At 44.4% G+C, this 20724-nt stretch overlaps 1 protein-coding gene across 1 annotated transcript; it reads right to left on the bottom strand.

Moving 5' to 3' along the window:
- Positions 1-291: 291 nt before the first annotated feature.
- Positions 292-20393, bottom strand: LOC311115343 (focal adhesion kinase 1-like). The gene is made up of 10 exons (XM_084190535.1): positions 20312-20393; positions 16962-17048; positions 14966-15103; positions 13619-13750; positions 9165-9227; positions 8167-8212; positions 7902-8005; positions 1614-1769; positions 1373-1453; positions 292-1232 (listed from the first exon to the last, which is right to left on the bottom strand). The coding sequence occupies exons 1-10, from the start codon at positions 20375-20377 to the stop codon at positions 1014-1016; spliced, it is 1092 nt and encodes a 363-aa protein (XP_084046661.1). The 5' UTR covers positions 20378-20393; the 3' UTR covers positions 292-1013.
- Positions 20394-20724: the final 331 nt, after the last annotated feature.

Raw genomic sequence — 20724 nt, 5'->3', positions numbered from 1 at the left:
AAACAGTTTCAGTGATATGGTAATGACTAGCAATGGGACAGGGGTTTTAACCGTAGAACTGCCAAACTATTGGATGATTCAAATCATTTGGCACATGATAGTTCATCTCCACGGTGGAACTTAAAAATGCGCTTCCCCCCCCTTACAATTATGAAAAGAACCCCCTCATAACATTTAAATCCCAGAAATGCTGAATGCTTAAAAATATATTTATTTGTATATTAACTATTAGTTAACTTAGAAAGTGGCATGTGACATTTGTGTTTAATAAAAAGAAATATAATTCATTTTGTGATATTTTATTATTCACTGTGCCGAGTCTGTGTCAGAGAATGCCAAAGAATACAAATGATGAGCATCCAAAACATAAATATGCTTTGATACTGTTGCACACCAAAGGTAATAGTGTTTAACACAGACATCCCAACCATTATGATCTCTCAGAAATAAAATGTTAATCAAATATAGCTTGTAGTTCTTCAATGGTTCAAATCTTCCAGTTGGAATTGTATTCTATTTCCAGATCTGTGATTATTGTCATCCACCTGGAAGAAGAAGACGTCTGATGATGTCAGCTGAAATTAATCTCTGGATAAAAAAATAAAAATAAAAAATCGGCACAACCGAGACGCAGCCACATCGAATAAAACAGAAGAGTTTGTATGTAACTGATCTCCAAACATCCTGGAGAGCAGTGACAGACAGAACAGAAGCCTATAAAACAGCTTTCAGGAAGGGTGTGGAACGGTACGATCGAATCGAGTGACCAATTCTGTCTCTGTCCTGTAGTGTCAGGAGCTCTGATCGAGGTACGAGCTGAGCCGTCTTGACTTGTGACTTATTGTGCAGTCTATGACTGCTATGGGAGCTGAAACCAACCAGCCCCATTTCCACAGCACCAGCCCCATTTCCACAGCACCAGCCCCATTTCCACAGCACCAGCCCCCTTTCCCTCTGTTATATCCCTCCCCTCAGAGGTCTTCCATGCCCAGGGAGCTAGGAGTCGGAGGGGGCTAGTGTGACCCCTGGGACTGGGCATGGATCATCTTGAGCCGGGCCTGGTCGATAACGTCCAGCAGGTTCTTGGCGTCGACGGCCAGGGCGTGTGCGGCCGTCAGCATCTGTTTCTTATAGTCCTGCTGCAGGCTGGTGAGGACGTACTGCTGGGCCAGCTTCATCTTGTTGATCAGCTCGGCCAGGTCAGAGTTCAACAGCTTCTGGGCCATCTCAATCTGCAGAGGAAGACACAGTCAGAAAACGTAAGAGAAATAAGCCAGTTAGTTTGTTGTCAGACACAATAAGACAACAGTCAGAGTATCAACACAGTCAGAGGCAATATGTTGACTTGTAATGAAGAGGAGTGGTTTCTCACCTCTCTGTGTGTGCTTGCAGGTAAAACTGGCATGGTGTCGTCCACTGTGGCCAATAGGGTTCTCAACGCTAGTCCCACTTCCTGTAAAAATAACCAGTATATCACTGTAATAGAAGCAAACAAAGCTACAACTGCTTACAAACCAGTATCAATTGACAATATCCTCGATCAGCATATAATGACCATGATGATTCAACAATAAATGATGTATTTTATCAGGATTGATTGAAGCCAGCCTTACCTTGACCATAGGGACGTATTCCTCTGGAGGGGCTGGCTGGATCTTACTGGACATCTCTATAACAGCCTTTACCAGACCCGTCACATTCTCATACACCTTGTCGTTGGAGCGGTCCAAGTTGGCCGTGGGGGGGGGGCTGATCTCCTGAGGCTGGATCTACACACCACAGAGATGGGGGTGAGTTGGTCCACATACAACAACTGAGGGAAGTGAATCTATCTCCTAGAAATCATTTTAGTTATTATATTTCTACAGTGAATCTATTATGATAAAATGTATGATTTTGCTGATCTTATGGAACCCCAACCCACTGAGTGTTGGTGGTCTAGAGAAAAGAATCCAGGTGATTTTGTGTGACTTGATTTTTTATGACTGCACAACCAGAACTGTCCCAGCTGTCCTCCCAGCTGTCCTCCCAGCTGCCTGTCCTATCCACTGGAACCACCAGGTGGTATATAGCTAAAAGGGGTTTCTTTCTGTAACCACTAGAAGACAGTAATTTATAGATTCATCATGTCGTTTACAGAGTGAACATTAGATGACAGTATTTGCCAGAATTACTGTAGCTCGATTCACAATTCATGTATGTAGAGCATACAATCTCTGAACATGGTTGTGAACGACGTGTGATAAATTGGACCCCAAAACACCAAATCAAACATGTAGACAAACACACACACCACGGTCCAAACAGGAGGCAGAGCCCAGTGGTGAGTCAGATTGTAAGTGATATACTATGATCTACTAGACTACAGTTAGTGATGGTAACTATGACAACACAACCATTCATACATCACACCATACCACAGGGAAGAGAGTCATCAATGAAGGCCCACATTTATCTGTTATTACTCCCACGAATTGATTTGACATCAGTACTATGACTGCCAAAATAACCATTACAGTCATTACTGAAATGACTGCCACTGAATACTAGGATGACTTGCTTTGGTTATGGCTTTCTTGCCAAGCTTTCAAGGTTGTAGAACATGAGCCTGAATGAAGTGGCCTCATCCGGAGTAGTCGCCTCCAGACACTGATCTATGGTATGTTCTAGTGGTTACAGTTAGGATTCAGGGAGAGTAAACTGATCTTAGACCTGTGCCTAAGGCCAATGCCACTATCCACTGGGCTAAGAAGGTTTGATGGTTTGATGACTCCCCTGTACAGTGGTAGAGAACGTGTTATTAGAGCGCTCCCTAGTGGTCAAATAGTGACAGTGACTAACACAAACAGACTTCTTACCCTCCAGGGCTAAAGGGCCACAACAGTAGGGTGAGGCAGAGAGACAAAACAAGGGAGCGCGATCAGGACGGAGGGACAGGAGGATGCAGGAGAAACAGCACAGAAGAGGGAGAAAGGATTAATACTGCAGAACCGAAGGCAAAAGACAACATGCAATGCATCAACACAATAGAAGCAGACAGGGCACACCGTTTTAAAACACTGCAACGGAAAATGAAAACTGGCTTTTCTTATTGGACAACTTCAGACAGTACCTCCCTGTTTCACTCCGTTTACTGACGGGAAGATCTAAAGGCCTGCACTATCGTATTTGGAGGTATTGCATTGCATGGTATTGTATGGTATTGTATGGTATTGTATTATATGGTATTGTATAGTATTGTATGGAATGGTATTGCATTGTATTGTATGGTATTGTATGGTATTGTATTATATGGTATTGTATAGTATTGTATGGAATGGTATTGCATTGTATTGTATGGTATTGTATTGCATGGTATTGTATAGTATTTCATGGAATGGTATTGTATGGTATTGTATTGTAATGTTTTGTATGGTATGGTATTGTATGGTATTGTATAGTATTGTATGGTATTGTATTATATGGTATTGTATGGTATTGTATTGCATTGTATTGTATGGTATTGTATTGCATGGTATTGTATAGTATTTCATGGAATGGTATTGTATGGTATTGTATTGTAATGTTTTGTATGGTATGGTATTGTATGGTATGGTATTGTATGGTATGGTATTGTATTGCATTGTATTGTATTGCATGGTATTGTATTGTATGGTATTGTATTGCATGGTATTGTATTGTATTGTATTGCATGGTATTGTATGGTATGGTATTGTATGGTATTGTATTGCATGGTATTGTATTGCATGGTATTGTATTGTATGGTATGGTATTGTATGGTATTGTATGGTAATGTATGGTATGGTAATGTATGGTATAGTATGGTATTGTATTGTATTGTATTGTATGGTAATGTATGGTAATGTATTGTTCATAATGTTAGCTTTCGCTGGGGGAACTGAGAAGTGAGTCTAAAACCGTTGGAACATGGCTTTAACTGGTGAGATCAAAGGAAGGTGAGAAGGGAGCTTTGGACTGGATTTGACTGGTTCTATCTTGTTAGGAACCACTTCTATCCTCCACTGTCTTAAAAGCCTTAGATTTTAACTGGGTTTTATTTTCAGAGCTAGAAGAAGAGGCCTCTAATGGTCTCCCTTCAAACTGCCTGCCTGGAAAGTTACGAGACAGAAAAAAACACACTCTTCGAAAACAGTCTTCATTTCACTGGCTCCTCTCTAAATGGACGGTTGTTGGTGTTGCATAACTATGGCTCAAAATGAAGCCCAGAAAGTGAAAGGTTTTCCCTGGGGCTTTTTCTGGGCCAGCTTATCGGCGTCTGTATGGGGCCTGTGTGGCGGAAAGGTTGCAACCCTGGCTATGTAGGGGTGGATGGTGGGGTCAGGCTGGGATGACCCTGGCTGTGTAGGGGTGGATGGTGGGGTCAGGCTGGGATGACCCTGGCTGTGTAGGGGTGGATGGTGGGGTCAGGCTGGGATGACCCTGGCTATGTAGGGGTGGATGGTGGGGTCAGGCTGGGATGACCCTGGCTGTGTAGGGGTGGATGGTGGGGTCAGGGTGGGATGACCCTGGCTGTGTAGGGGTGGATGGTGGGGTCAGGCTGGAATGACCCTGGCTGTGTAGGGGTGGATGGTGGGGTCAGGCTGGAATGACCCTGGCTGTGTAGGGGTGGATGGTGGGGTCAGGCTGGGATGACCCTGGCTGTGTAGGGGTGGATGGTGGGGTCAGGCTGGGATGACCCTGGCTGTGTAGGGGTGGATGGTGGGGTCAGGGTGGGATGACCCTGGCTGTGTAGGGGTGGATGGTGGGGTCAGGCTGGGATGACCCTGGCTGTGTAGGGGTGGATGGTGGGGTCAGGCTGGAATGACCCTGGCTGTGTAGGGGTGGATGGTGGGGTCAGGCTGGGATGACCCTGGCTGTGTAGGGGTGGATGGTGGGGTCAGGCTGGGATGACCCTGGCTGTGTAGGGGTGGATGGTGGGGTCAGGCTGGGATGACCCTGGCTGTGTAGGGGTGGATGGTGGGTTCAGGCTGGGATGATTTCCATCTAGCTCCCAACCCCCCCTGTCCACTCTGCGGCCAAACAACTGCTTATCCCAGGGAGGAAGTGGAGCGTATCCGATAGCTTTTATTTGTTTAGTTCCACATAAACTGAGAATGATGGAGGCAGTTTTTTTCCTGACAGTCATTGTATATTATATATTTCTATGGACAAGCATGATGCTGGGTATTTCCTGTATGTGTACATCATTGTGTTCTAAATACAGATAAGTGTATATATATGTGACTTCTATAAGTGTGTATATCTATCCACATGACTTCTGTAAGAGTATACAGTGCCTTCGGAAAGTATTCAGACCCCTTGACTTTTCCCACATTTTGTTACATTACAGCCTTATTCTAAAATTGATTAAATTGTGTTTTTCCTCATCAATCTACACACAATACCCCATAATGACAAAGCAAAAACAGGTATTTAGAAATTTGCTAGAAGAAGTTTGGAACCACCAAGACTATTTCTGGAGCTGGCCGCCCGGCCAAACTGAGCAATCGGGGGAGAAGGGCCTTGGTCAGGGAGGTGACCAAGAACCCGATGGTCACTCTGACAAAGCTCTAGAGTTCCTCTGTTGAAATGGGAGAACCTCCCAGAAGGACAACCATCTCTACAGCATTCCACCAATCAAGCCTTTATGGTAGAGTGGCCAGACAGAAGCCACTGCTCAGTTAAAGGCACATGACAGCCCGCTTGGAGTTTGCCAAAAGGCATCTAAAGACTCTCAGACCATGAGAAACAAGATTATCTGGTCTGATGAAACCAAGATTGAACTCTTTGGCCTGAATGCCAAGCGTCACGTCTGGAGGAAACCTGGCACCATCCCTACAGTGAAGCATGGTGGTGGCAGCATCATGCTGTGGGGATGTTTTTCAGCGACAGAGACTGGGAGACTAGTCAGGATCGAGGCAAAGATGAACGGAGCAAAGTACAGAGAGATCCTTGATGATAACCTGCTCCAGAGCTCTCAGGACCGCAAACTGGGGCGAAGGTTCACCTTCCAACAGGACAACAACCCTAAGCACACAGCCAAGACAACGCAGGAGTGGCTTCAGGACAAGTTTCTAAATGTCCTTGAGTGGCCCAGCCAGAGCCCGGACTTAAACCTGATCGAACATCTCTGGAGAGACCTGAAAATAGCTGTTCAGCAACGCTTCCCATCCAACCTGATAGAGCTTGAGAGGATCTGCAGAGAAGAATTGGAGAAACTCCCCAAATACAGGTGTGCCAAGCTTGTAGCGTCATACCCAAGAAGACTTGAGGCTGGAATTGCTGTCAAAGGTGCTTCAACAAAGTACTGAGTAAAGGATCTGCATATTTATGTAAATTTAATATTTCAGTTTTTGCTTTGTCATTATGGGGTATTGTGTGTAGATTGATGTGGGAAAAAAACGATTTAATCAATTTTAGAATAAGGCTGTAACCTAACAAAATGTGGAAAAAGTAAACGGGTCTGAATACTTTCCGAAGGCACTGTATCTATCCACATGTCTTCAGTGTGTATATCTACATCTGTCCATGTGTCAGTACTATCTCTGTCAGAGATGGTTTTTGGGTTGGGATAGCCTTGCTCTGTACTGTCTGAGGCTTGGCTGATCTAGGAGCTCCGTTCCGTTCTGCTGACTAGCAGCAACTTTAACCGCCTGGGCTCCTTGTGAAGCAGGGTAAATACTGACAGGTTTTCAGAGCTTTTCCTGTCCAGATCCCCATCTGCTCTGAATCTGGCTATAGGTTTGAGTTCTCACAGCTCCTGAATAAACTGGGAGGACGTATTTCATGTTAAGAACTTAAAAATGGACCAGGTGATAGTCAGGTGAAAAATAGAAAGCATGCTTGAAACTGCAGCAGTAACCCACAGCAGCCAAAAGCACATGCATTGTCTCAATATTCAAGTAATGGTCTCTTTCTCATACAACGTCATAGTGATACTGCAGTAACTCCCCTGAGGATAGGGTTCAGCTTTTCCTGACCACTGACCTGATCAGGAGAAACTCTGGGCCCTGCTATTCCTAGACCATGTGACCTGACCAGGAGAAACTCTGGGCCCAGCTATTCCTAGACCATGTGACCTGACCAGGAGAAACTCTGGGCCCAGCTATTCCTAGACCATGTGACCTGACCAGGAGAAACTCTGGGCCCAGCTATTCCTAGACCATGTGACCTGACCAGGAGAAACTCTGGGCCCAGCTATTCCTAGACCATGTGACCTGACCAGGAGAAACTCTGGGCCCAGCTATTCCTAGACCATGTGACCTGACCAGGAGAAACTCTGGGCCCTGCCACTTCTTGTGTAGCCCTAGGTATGAGTCATGTAGCCTGGTTCCAGATCTATTCGTGCCGTCTTGATAGCACAAACAAATGTAGGACCAGGCTCAACCAAGCTGTGATGGTGACCCAGGAGTAAGACATTAAGACAGTGTTGTCTTGGTTCTGTGATGGTGACCCAGGAGTAAGACATTAAGACAGTGTTGTCTTTGGTGCTGTGATAGTGACCCAGGAGTAAGACATTAACACAGTGTTGTCTTGGTTCTGTGATGGTGACCCAGGAGTAAGACATTAACACAGTGTTGTCTTGGTTCTGTGATGGTGACCCAGGAGTAAGACATTAACACAGTGTTGTCTTGGTTCTGTGATAGTGACCCTGGAGTAAGACATTAAGCCAGTGTTGTCTTGGTTCTGTGATGGTGACCCAGGAGTAAGACATTAAGACAGTGTTGTCTTGGTTCTGTGATGGTGACCCAGGAGTAAGATATTAAGACAGTGTTGTCTTGGTTCTGTGATGGTGACCCAGGAGTAAGATATTAAGACAGTGTTGTCTTGGTTCTGTGATGGTGACCCTGGAGTAAGACATTAACACAGTGTTGTCTTTGGTGCTGTGAGTGTTTCTGTACCTTGACCCCCTCGTTGTAGCTGTCTACAGGGTTGAGGCTGGCCAGACTGCCCAGGTGGCTGGGGGCTCCAGGACGAGGAGGCTTCTTAGGAGGGGCCACATGCTCTGAGAGGAGAGAGAGAGAGAGGGAGGGAGGAGAGTTAATATTTGTGTGTGTGTGTGTGTGTCTGAGAGAGAAAGATCCATGAATACCAGAACACACAGAGTAGATACTCATGTTGCCATTCCAGTATGTGGAGTGACAGATGTGCTGCGGCCTGTGTTACCTGGTTTCCCCAGTCCCACTGGTTGGTATATGTGTTGGTTTCCTGTCTGAGGGGACAACAGAAACACAAACAAGTGATTAGAAAGGCACACTGGCACTTTTCTGACTGGCTGACCAACTGGCTGGCTGACTGACTGACTAACTGGCTGGCTGGCTGGCTGGCTGACTGACTGACCAACTGGCTGGCTGGCTGACTGGCTGACCAACTGGCTGGCTGGCTGACTGTGCTTTTCCAACAGCACTCTGGATTAGGGCTTCCCATGGGCCCAGTGTGTTTCAGTGTTATTGTGGGTACCCTGTGGCTAGCAGCACGACATATCTCAGACCCTCAGAGGCACCCAGCCAAGTACAAATCAGAGTTTCATTTCTCCAGCTCCTCTTCTCTCTTTATTTGAACACACTGGTGTTTTCCCTTTGCATTCCAATGTTTTCTCTTCTCAGAGCAGAGACCCACTCAGCCCATTTGAGTTCTGTAATTACTGTGTAAATGGGTCTGGTTGGTTTGTGGGTGTTCTATAGCTGACGCCTGTTTTTAAAGATTATCCAGCAGCAGGGAGAGATGATGGCATGAGAAACGCCTGACTGTTGCCACAGTTCAGTTCCCACCCTCCCTAGTCCCTCCATGTCAGCCTAGAGGGGCTGGTTCAGAGTGTCCAGCTACAACAGGGCTGTTCAACCCAAACACTTCTGGTTTTCATCCTCTCCTTCTAATCAGGGACTAATTCAGACCTGGGACACCAGGTGAGTGCAATTAACTACCAGGTAGAAAGAAAAACCAGAAGTGTTTGGGCCCTCCAGGGCCAGGATTGAACAGCCCTAAGGTAGTACATGCCCATATACTACTGAGGCCAGCGCTATAAAATTCGGACAAAATGTCTATTGTAATATGATTGAAATGGAAAACGTTATAAATACATTGGTTTATTGAAAAACAATATTTCCTGCTCCGTCCCTCTGGGGGTATGAACCTAAACAAACGGTGGGCCATGGGAAACTCACCGGCCCCTGGAGACTGCAGTCCTCCCGGTCAATGCTGCCCCGCGAGTTCCTGGATTCTGGCTTCTGACGAGAACACACAGCAGAGGGTCAGATAACTAGCTAGCCACAGCTGACCACCTCATAACCCCAACCTCAAAGATTAAAACCTATATTTATCAGTAAAACCACCGTTACAGTAGTTTTGAAATATAATACTATAAAGTCTGTTTCTTACAACATAAGATGAAATGACTGCCGATTTCTCACTAGTGTTTTGTTCCATGAGATAGAACTCACAATTCCGTTTGACACTGATCTGTTCTTTTGTCCTGCTGTGTTTACCCTCATTCTTCTTCTTTGAATGGTCCCTGCTACCAACAAACAATACCAAATCAACCAATCATCCATCCAGTACAATCTAAAATATATTTATGCCACCCTGACCAACCACACAGACAGTCCAGTGAGATAACTATTTGCATAGAAGGAATCCTCAGAGCTTCAGAAGCACCTTGTTGAGAGTTAAACATCTCTCCAGGTATCCAAGTACCAGCAGTACAAATCCACACAGAAAGCCACCAAGACAACCACCACCCCTTCCCAGCCATGATCTGTACCGGTTTTCCAAAGCAGGACTTGAAAAGGTGCATCTCTGAGCTCTGTGGAAAGCGTTGGTCCCATCAGCAGAGTGAGACAACAAACAGTCAGAAGTTTCTGCTGCTGGAGGAGGAAGGCTTAAACATGATCCCACAGCAGACTCCTCTTGCTCTGTGGCTGGCAGACCCCTCTCTCTCTCTCTCTTCATCTCTCTCTCTCTCTTCATCTCTCTCTCTCTCTCTCTCTCTCTCTCTCTCCCTCTCCCTCTCCCTCTCTCTCCCTCCCTCTCCCTCCCTCTCCCTCCCTCCCTCTCTCTCTCTCTCCCTCTCTCCCTCCCTCCCAGTTGACGCTCTCAATCCTTATTTGTGTACAGGAATACATAATCATATGAAACTTATCATCACAACCAAATATTTCACACAAATCACATAAATAAAGATAGATACTATCATTTAGACATTCACTAAGGTATACAAAGGAAGACCACGTCAGTGCCGTCGATTCCGTTGCCAGATCTGCCAAAAGGATCTTTATGATTCTGAGAACAGCATGAACACTGGCTGAGCTTTCCACCCATCTTCACCGCAATATCTGGCGGCCAAATTAAACCGGCAGCATTAATGATTGCTCTCCTTCTGAACCCTGGCTGGCCGGGACTGTGGAGAAACAGACGCAGACCGAAATATGTTCCACAGGAAAGCCTTCTGGGTGGGACAGGGCTGGCTGCTCCAATACCAGAACAGTTAAAGATCCCTTTAAATCCAGCCTATAAAACTCTTTTAAGTCCTGTGCAATTGTCTTGTTGGACACGACAACAACACAAAGATTTTCAAGGGCCACAAATTGTATCCTTTATCATTGTATTATTTCCACGAAGGTCATTTTCAATATATTGCTCAAACAATGTAGATGGCCTACTCTGGACATGGATCATATGATTGTATGAGTATTAAATATGAACTATAAAGCCGACAGCAGCTAGGTAGCACTGATGTCATCTTTAACCATTACATTTTACATTTTAGTCATTTAGCAGACGCTCTTATCCAGAGCGACTAACAGTTAGTGAATGCATACATGTTTTTTATTTTGTTTTTTCATACTGGCCCCCCGTGGGAAACGAACCCACATCCCTGCCGGCCAAACCCTCCCCTACCTTGGACGACGCTGGACCAATTGTGCGCCGCCCCATGGGTCTCCCGGTCGCGGCCGGCTGCAACAGAGACTGGACTCGAACCAGGATCTCTAGTGGCACAGCTAGCACTGCGATGCAGTGCCTTAGACCACTGCGCCACTAGGGAGTGGCACAGACTGATGATATTAACCATCACATAGAGAAGAGAGGAGGGTTCTAGAACGCTGGCTGATCCCTGCTTTTCCCTCAGGAGCTGAGTTTGTGGTCACAGGTCTGTGTCTGTCACATGCACGCACAGACACACCACCCACCTTCACAGCTTTGTTTTTCAAATGGAACCCCTTTCTCTCCACATCAAAGGGAGAGCATCACACTTCCCCCCTTATTTGACTGAATGAAAACAACAATGATCGGAATCTCCTCAGCTCAAGCATAGAAAAACAACCCCAGGAGGGGGGTGGGCTGAAGGTTGAGCTAGTACAGAAAACACTAGTGTGCGTGACACTGTAATCCAATCCAGATGTTTACTCCACTAAACAGTCACTGGCAGACTACTGATATGATGGTTCTGGGAGAGACTGACTGGATAACAGTTCATTTAATAAAAGAAAAGCAAACCCAAGTGTACTTACTATGACCGTGATATGTGGTTGTCTCACCCAGCTATCTTAAGATGAATGCCCTAATTGTAAGTTAGCATATTATTATTATTATTATTATTATTATATTATTATTATTAAGTTGCTCTGGATAAGATTTAATTTATCTCAAAACCCACACGGCTAAATGTGAAAAACCCAGTGATCATTGTCCCATAATATGTATACTAATTTTAGTTTAATTAAGGGACATTGAACAAAGGTTTTAACATGACATGTTCTACTCCGATTTAGCCACTGTCTCCTGTAATCCTGACCCTGCGTTGGCTCTAGAAAATGTATCCTCAATATTTCTTCCTCTGGCAGATGAACACGCCCCTTTGAAACAATTCAGAGTGACAGATCGCTCCGAAAGAAAACCTAAGGTTAGATCTATCTGTCATTCAGATGAGAAATCAGGCCTGGGCCAAAGCAATGAAAACTGACTCTGTAGTGGACTGGCAATCTTTCAGACATCTGAGAAACAGATGTACTATCTTGATTAAGAAAGCTATATCAAAATACTTTTTAAGCTACATCTTTGATCCTACATTTTTGAAAACAGTAAATGCACTGAAGAGTACAAATTCCTCTTCTTCCCTGCCTAAGCAAGTTCTGTCTGACTCTGGCATCATAACTGACAAGAATGGGATAAGTCATGCTTTTAATCATCATTTTATCTCGGCAGGCTTTTTATTTGAGAGAAACTGTGGTTTAATTGACCCTGTTCAGTCAATCGACTACTCTTCCCTCTGCCCGCCTCTAGCTGACTCGACAGTTAACCCGTCAACTTCTAGTGAATCTTTGTTTTCATTTCAACAATTTACTATCTGTGATGTGCTAGTTGCCTTGCTTAAGACTGATGTAAAAAAAAAATCCATGTGCTGATATGCTTGATCCATTTCTGCTGCAGCTCTCTGCCCCCCTGATTCCTGAATCATTAACCAATATTTTTAACCTGAGGATTATATCTGGTACTATCCCCAAGGTTTGGAAGGCGGCCCATGTACTCCGCCTCTAGGGGCAATTCAGAAAGCTGATTGAGGATCTTATTACTGATGAATGTGATTGTTTTTTATGACGTGTTTTTCTTTCTGATGTGTGTATTTTCTGTAATTCAGGGCTCATCTGTAAAAGACACCTTGGTCTCAGTATAACTCCCTGATAAAATACAGGTTAAAAAACATTAAGTTGACATTAAATCTTATGTAGAGAGAGTGTGTCTGGATCAAGTGATTGACAACGGGGGTAAATTGAGGTAGAGAGCATATGTTGCTGTTTAACAGGAGTTAGTGAGGTACAAACAGAGGATGAAAGGTGCTGTTGCTAATATACATCCTAATGGGGATCCAAATAACCAAAAGGTGAGATTGCGAGTGTATTAGCTGGTGTCTTAGCATGATAGCGAGAGGGAGCCAGTGTGGTGTAAAAGATGGAAGTAGCCAGATGGTACTGGGTGAATAAGGTGGATGAGAGGATGTTACCAGGAAGGTCTCCTTCTGCTCCAGCCAGCGCTGGTCCTCAACCTATCTATCTCTCCTTCTCTCTCTCCCTTTCTCTCAGGATGGTGTGTGTGTGTAGGTGGTGAATAAGGGTCCATTAAGGCATCTGCATACATAGCTTTGGTTTGCTCCTAGCAGAACTCGGCTAGGCGAAGTGAACGTCTGTGCTCGCTCGCATACTTAAAATACAGTCGCTTGAAATATTACAATTTGTCCCACTTGAGACGCCGTAGCAACAAGTACGCTTCTTCAAAATAGTCAGAATTAATTTAACATAACTCAAGAAATCTGTAATTCATTTTGACATTTTTGCAGAGGAGGTCTTAGTTGCGCAATTTTACATCTAACTAAGATGTTTGGTGCAGTATTTTGCAGGTGAAAAAATTTGCATGAAAACTAGTCTTCTGTTGCTGAATGACAACAAACATTTCATTTGACGAATCCCTACTGTTGACCAATCACTGACAAAGGGGCATAGACTTCAACTACCAAGCGCCAAAATGTTGGGCGCTCGAACAGCCCAAAAAACCCCTGCTGAAGACCAAAACTGAAAAGAAAAACGTCACAAACTGTTTAGACTGGGAAGCATACGGTAAGCTTTACCAGGAAGCACTCCTCCTGCTCCAACCAGCGCTGGTCCTCCTCCATCTGCTGCTGCTGTATCATCAGCCTCTCCTCCATCAGGTGGGGGGGCAGCGCCTGGCCCAGACCACGCATGTCCAACGCACCTCCGTCCTGAGAGAGGGAGAGAGAGGCAGAGAGGGATAGGGAGGTGGAGAGGGATAGGGAGGTAGAGAGGATAGAGAGGTAGAGAGGGATATGGAGGTAGAGAGGATAGGGAGGTAGAGAGGATAGGGAGGTAGAGAGCGATAGGGAGGTAGAGAGGATAGGGAGGTAGAGAGGGATAGGGAGGTAGAGAGGGATAGGGAGGTAGAGAGGGATAGGGAGGTAGAGAGGATAGGGAGGTAGAGGGGATAGGGAGGCAGAGAGGGATAGGGAGGTAGAGAGGGATAGGGAGGTAGAGAGGGATAGGGAGGTAGAGAGAGATAGGGAGGTAGAGAGGGATAGGGAGGTAGAGAGGGATAGGGAGGTAGAGAGGATAGGGAGGTAGAGGGGATAGGGAGGCAGAGAGGGATAGGGAGGTAGAGAGGATAGGGAGGTAGAGAGGATAGGGAGGTAGAGAGGATAGGGAGGTAGAGAGGATAGGGAGGTAGAGAGGGATAGGGAGGTAGAGAGGGATAGGGAGGTAGAGAGGGATAGGGAGGTAGAGAGGATAGGGAGGTAGAGAGGGATAGGGAGGTAGAGAGGGATAGGGAGGTAGAGAGGATAGGGAGGTAGAGAGGATAGGGAGGTAGAGAGGATAGGGAGGTAGAGAGGATAGAGAGGTAGAGAGGGATAGGGAGGTAGAGAGGGATAGGGAGGTAGAGAGGGATAGGGAGGTAGAGAGCGATAGGGAGGTAGAGAGGATAGAGAGGTAGAGAGGATAGGGAGGTAGAGAGGATAGAGAGGTAGAGAGGATAGGGAGGTAGAGAGGATAGGGAGGTAGAGAGGGATAGGGAGGTAGAGAGGATAGGGAGGTAGAGAGGGATAGGGAGGTAGAGCGGGATAGGGAGGTAGAGAGGATAGGGAGGTAGAGAGGATAGGGAGGTAGAGAGGATAGGGAGGTAGAGAGGGATAGGGAGGTAGAGCGGGATTGGGAGGTAGAGAGGATAGGGAGGTAGAGAGGATAGGGAGGTAGAGAGGATAGGGAGGTAGAGAGGGATAGGGAGGTAGAGAGGATAGGGAGGTAGAGAGGATAGTGCATTAGTATTAAGCCTAATCTGTGATTGCTAGAGATGTACCAAGCTCAGACAATAGCTGATGAAATTCAGCAATTTCGCCTGTATACAATTGGCAGAACCACATAGTAAAGAGAGCATGCATGTATATTTGTGTGGAGCTCTCTCTCACCTCCATGTTGGGGGACCACATGGGGACGTCTCCTGGTCGGTGGTGGTTCCAGGCCTCCTGAAGGTCCAGAACACCGGCCTGGGGAGAGTACCCTCCACTGAGCATAGCGGGCATGCCGTGGGGGCCAGGGTACCCAACCTGGATATGGTAGGACAGACGACAGGTGAAAAGCCCATTTTGTTTGGAGAGAGGATTGTGATGACACAAAAGTATTGTCTGTGAGGCAAGGCTGTTCATCATATAGTATAGGCCCCAGTTAGCATTTCAGGGTACAGAGAAACACTTAGCTTTCAATATAACGCAATAACTCATTATATATCCCCCAGACACAAAGACCTCAGGGACTTAATGTATATCTGAGCCTATATGTGACATGTCACCATTAGCACTGGCTGATAAACATCCTCAAAATAACTGACCTGAAAATAAAATACTATAACCTTTAAATATGTATACCGGCACACAGAACGCCTTTTAAGGCGATAACGTAGTCGAGAGCGATAACAACAGAATCTGAGAGAGTGGATTTTTCTGCAGATGGAATCTGCCTTAAGTCAACAATGCCAGCAGTTTGAAAAAGCGCTACAGGAAATGCCTGCTGTCAGCAATGTTTTATGGGGAGCTGAAGTGCTGTAAAATAACTTAGTTTGAGGAGATATTTCTCATTCTCACTGCATTCACTATTTCAGCTCAGCTGCCATGGGAAGCCAGAGAGGTGGCAACCAAGGCACATCACCAACAATTCTCTGTTGGCTTCGAGCACCCTTTCACCGTTTTACGCAAGAAGATGAAGCTGATCACGTTCTCGCCCTCTACACATCAATCCACTACAGTAGCAAGAACTGCCAAGTAGCTAGAATAAATCAGTAAAAACAGCTCCATTTAAATACAGTTACTAAACCAGTATTGTCAGTACCTTATTATCAATATAAATGGGAATGGTTCAGATTTCTAATGGTAACGGTATAAAGTAATAGTAATAGCACAGATATAGAATCAATATAAGACAATTGGAACATAGGAACCCCATTCAAATTATATTGGTAATACACAGTAGCTGTGGAAAAAGTGTGTTAGTATAGTACAGTATAGTAGTATAGTAGTATTGTATAGCATAATAGTATAGTACAGTAGTATAGTATAGTACAGTACTATAGTAGTATATTATAGTACAGTCATATAGTATAGTACAGTAGTATATTATAGTACAGTAGTACAGTAGTACAGTAGTATAGTATAGTGCAGTAGTATAGTACAGTAGTATAGTATAGTGCAGTAGTATAGTATAGTCGTATAATACAGTAGTATAGTACAGTACAGTAGTACAGTACAGTAGTATAGTATAGTACAGTAGTATAGTATAGTAGTATAGTACATTAGTATAGTATAGTGTATTAGTATAGTATAGTACAGTAGTATAGTGCAGTAGTATAGTATAGTGCAGTAGTACAGTAGTATAGTATAGTATAGTGTATTAGTATAGTATGGTACAGTAGTATAGTACAGTAGTATAGTATAGTGCAGTAGTATAGTATAGTCGTATAATACAGTAGTATAGTACAGTACAGTAGTACAGTACAGTAGTATAGTATAGTGCAGTAGTATAGTATAGTAGTATAGTACATTAGTATAGTATAGTATAGTGTATTAGTATAGTATAGTACAGTAGTATAGTGCAGTAGTATAGTATAGTGCAGTAGTGTAGTATAGTAGTATAGTAGTATATTATAGTATAGTTCAGTAGTATAGTACAGTAGTATAGTATAGTACAGTAGGATGGTATAGTACAGTAGTATAGCATATTAGTATAGTACAGTAGTATTGTATAGTACAGTATAGTACAGTAGTATAGTATAGTACAGTTGTATAGTACAGTAATATATTATAGTATAGTACAGTAGTATAGTATAGCATATTAGTATAGTATGGTATAGCACAGTAGTATAGTATAGTACAGTAGTATAGTACAGTGCAGCAGTATAGTATAGCGCAGTACCTGGTAATGGTTGAGCTGTCCAGCATGCTGAGGGCTGGGGTAGAATCCTTCACTAGACCGAGGACTGGGGTAACCAGGTCTGCTGGGCTGCTCAGAGGTGGGGTGACAGAGATCATGCAGTAAGCATACTGAAGTACACATTGGATAGATAGACTTTCTACAGTGTGTGATCCCCATCTATCGGACAGGGAGCACAGTTCCAAAAATGAGAGTCATTGTATCTATCTACCTACAGATATTTAAGGGACACCTCAGAAATGTTTACACTATAACCCCAGTCTTAATCGACTTTTAGATGCAAAGCACCAAGCTATCCTTTCTAGAAATTTTGTACACAATGGCATGCTTGACATGTATCTAGATTCCAACCACATGATGGCGCTGTATCCCATATCCAGAGATAAAAATCAGATAAGAAAACGTTATTATTCTTAGATGAGGATATTATTCATGGAGAATATACAATCATTACACATAAAAAAACACAGACGTTGAATCCCACAAACTAGTAACTAAACCAACTAAACTAACGAAACTATTAAAAACAAAAAATGTAAGTTTTAAGTGAGTACGCATTGTTCTGAAGCCGAAAAAGAAAGGAGCACCACAATGCCTACTCCACCCATGCTCTACCAAGGGTTTCCAGCACACAGCATTGACCTACTACAATAGCTATGTTGGTCTATTGTATACCGAACTAAAATATAGATGCAACATGCAACAATTTCAAAGATTTTACTGAGTTACAGTTCATAGAAGGAAATCAGTCAATTGAAATAAATAAATTAGGCCCTAATCTATGAATTTCACATGACTGGGCAGGGGCACAGCCATGGGTGGGCCTGGGAGGGCATAAGCCCACCCATTTGGGAGCCAGGACCACCCACTGGGGAGCCAGGCCCAGCCAATCAGAATAAGTTTGTCCCCCACAAAAGGGCTTTATTACAGACAGAAATACTCCTCGGCACCCCCCTCCCCCTCCTCAGACGATCCCACAGGTGAAGAAGCTGGATGTGGAGGTCCTGGGCTGGCGTGATTACACGTGGTCTGCGGTTGTGAGGTCGGTTGGATGTACTGCCAAATTCGGATGTACTGCCAAATTCTCTAAAGCGACGTTTATGGTAGAGAAATGAACATTACATTCTCTGGCAACAGCTCTGGGGGACATTCCTGCAGTCAGCATACCAATTGCACACTTCCTCAAAACTTGAGACATCTGTGGCATTGTGTTGTCTGACAAAACTGCACATTTAAAAGTGGCCTTTTATTGTCCCCAGCACAAGGTGCCCCCGTGTAATGATCATGCTGTTTAATCAGCTTTTTGATAAGCCACACCTGTCAAGTGGATGGATTATCTTGGCAAAGGAGAAATACTCACTAAAAGGGATGTAAACTAATTTGTGCACAATAAATAAGGTTTCTGTGTGTATGGAATATTTCTGGGATATTTTACTTCACCTCATGAAGCATGGGACCAACACTTTACATGTTGCATTGATCTTTTTGTTCAGTATACTTCCAACAATGTGTATGCAGGTTGCTTAGGATTCAAACCTTCTCAAACAGCGTAATTCAAATTCATATAGAGGAGGTGCTCCCACAATAATGTGTTTTGTACCGCATACAAGTTAAAGTATTGGATTCTTCACACACCACAATAATCCCATTTCATTACCTTTTCAAGCTTTTTTTAATTATATGAAAGCAAGCTTTGCTTTTATACTTACAATACCATCATGCTTGATTTGAGTGAGCAGATTTCTTTGTAGTAATATGGTGCCTGCCTGTATTTCATTAAACTTTTATTTTAGCAATACATGTCAGTAGCTAGGTTTCCATCCAATTTGCGACAGATTTTCATGTGAATATTCTAAAATTGTCATATTCCCACCAGAGATGTGTTTCCATCAAATGTATTTATTGTGGATAGAAGTCTGTGCATGATGATGCACTGCCCATAAAAATAAGGTTTGCGGTTAAATTCCCATGTAACGAATGACAAATACAAGTTAAATGGGTTTCCATCACATTTTCAACTCTACTGACTGTTGTGTTATATATAGCAAATGTGCCCACTCTGGTAGGTCGAGAGCCATAAGTTTTTTGAAACACGACCCCGCCAAGCCGCACTGCTTCTTGACACACTGCTCGCTTAACCCGGAAGCCAGCTGCACCAATGTGTCGGAGGAAACACCGTACAACTGGCGACCGAAGTCAGCTTGCAGGCACCCGGCCCGCCACAAGGAGTCGCTAGAGCGCGATGGGACAAGGACATCCCGGCCGGCCAAACCCTCCCCTAATCCTGACGACGCTGGGCCAATTGTGCACCGCCTCAAGGTCTCCCGGTCGCGGCCGGCTGTGACACAGCCTGGGATTGACCCTGGGTCTGTAGTGATGCCTCTAGAGCTGCGATGCAGTGCCTTAGACCGCTGCGCCACTCGGGAGGCCCATTATTCTTATTTGTTCAACGGCAGACACATCGAGCATCATGTCACCAGAATAAGACCCTTGATATTTATTGGAAAGGAGCATCAAGCTCATCATCGTGCACTTTCACCACCCTGTGAAGTTCATCATAACTCATTTAATCTGAAGCCTAATAAACTGCATGCTTTCTCGAGTCGTAGTGGGAGGACCGTTTCCACCGCAATTTCTCGCATAATTAATTTTACAGACACAAAAAGATTCCACCATGTTGGACGAACAAATTGTCTGTTCGCGTTTATAAAATTGTACCGGCATATCCTGTGTCTATCAGCCCGGTACTGACTTTTTTCATGTGTCAGGTAATTCATCCTTTTAAAGAGGAGAGGGGGTGATTATCAACAGCTGCTTTACATTAAGCACATACCAGTTCCTGTAAGTGACTCTCAAAGTACTGAATAAGTTGGCTGAGTGAGCATTTGGAACAAAATCACCCCCCCTTCCCCAAAATAAAAAATCTGGGGGAGTCCCCCCAGACCCCCCTCCAGGTTTTTACTTGTTGATGGCTACTTCCCACTAAGTCAGTACCGGGCTGATAGACACAGGATATGCCGGTAGAATTTTATAAATGCGAACAGACAATTTGTTCGTCCAACATGGTGGAATCTTTTTGTGTCTGTAAAATTAATTATGCGAGAAATTGCGGTGGAAACGGTCCTCCCACTACGTCTTTTTTTGATCCTGTCCGGAAGTATTCTTTTGGGGGGACTTTTTTTGGTGCGGTCCAGACCAGCCTTGATTTCAACGTCCACAAACAGGACTCCCTAAAAACACGCCACTTTGATACAAGTGACTTTCCGTAGCAGGTTAGGAGAGCATTTTCTAAACTTACTTTGGGGGGGGGGGGGGGGTGTTAGGATTCTTACTTTAGGGGGGGCCTCGTCAGAACCCCCTGAGTCCCAGGACACAGTGACCTGACGTCTCATCTCCATCCTCAGTCTCTCCTCCTGCTGGGCCTTCTCCTCCTCCAGGATAGTACTAGAGGGAACACACACACACAACTGCTTAGCATACAGTTATCACACAGACACAACAGCTTAGCATACAGTTATCACACACAGACACAACAGCTTAGCATACAGTTATCACACACAGACACAACAGCTTAGCATACAGTTATCACACACAGACACAACAGCTTAGCATACAGTTATCACACACAGACACAACAGCTTAGCATACAGTTATCACATACAGACACAACAGCTTAGCATACAGTTATCACACACAGACACAACAGCTTAGCATACAGTTATCACACACATACACAACAGCTTAG

The sequence above is a fragment of the Coregonus lavaretus genome (assembly GCF_964263955.1).
Source record: "Coregonus lavaretus genome assembly, contig: HAP1_SCAFFOLD_2647, whole genome shotgun sequence".
NCBI classification, from domain to species: Eukaryota; Metazoa; Chordata; class Actinopteri; order Salmoniformes; family Salmonidae; genus Coregonus; species Coregonus lavaretus.
The sequence above is the reverse complement of the archived record's forward strand: the minus strand, read 5'-3'. Positions and strand labels throughout refer to the sequence as shown.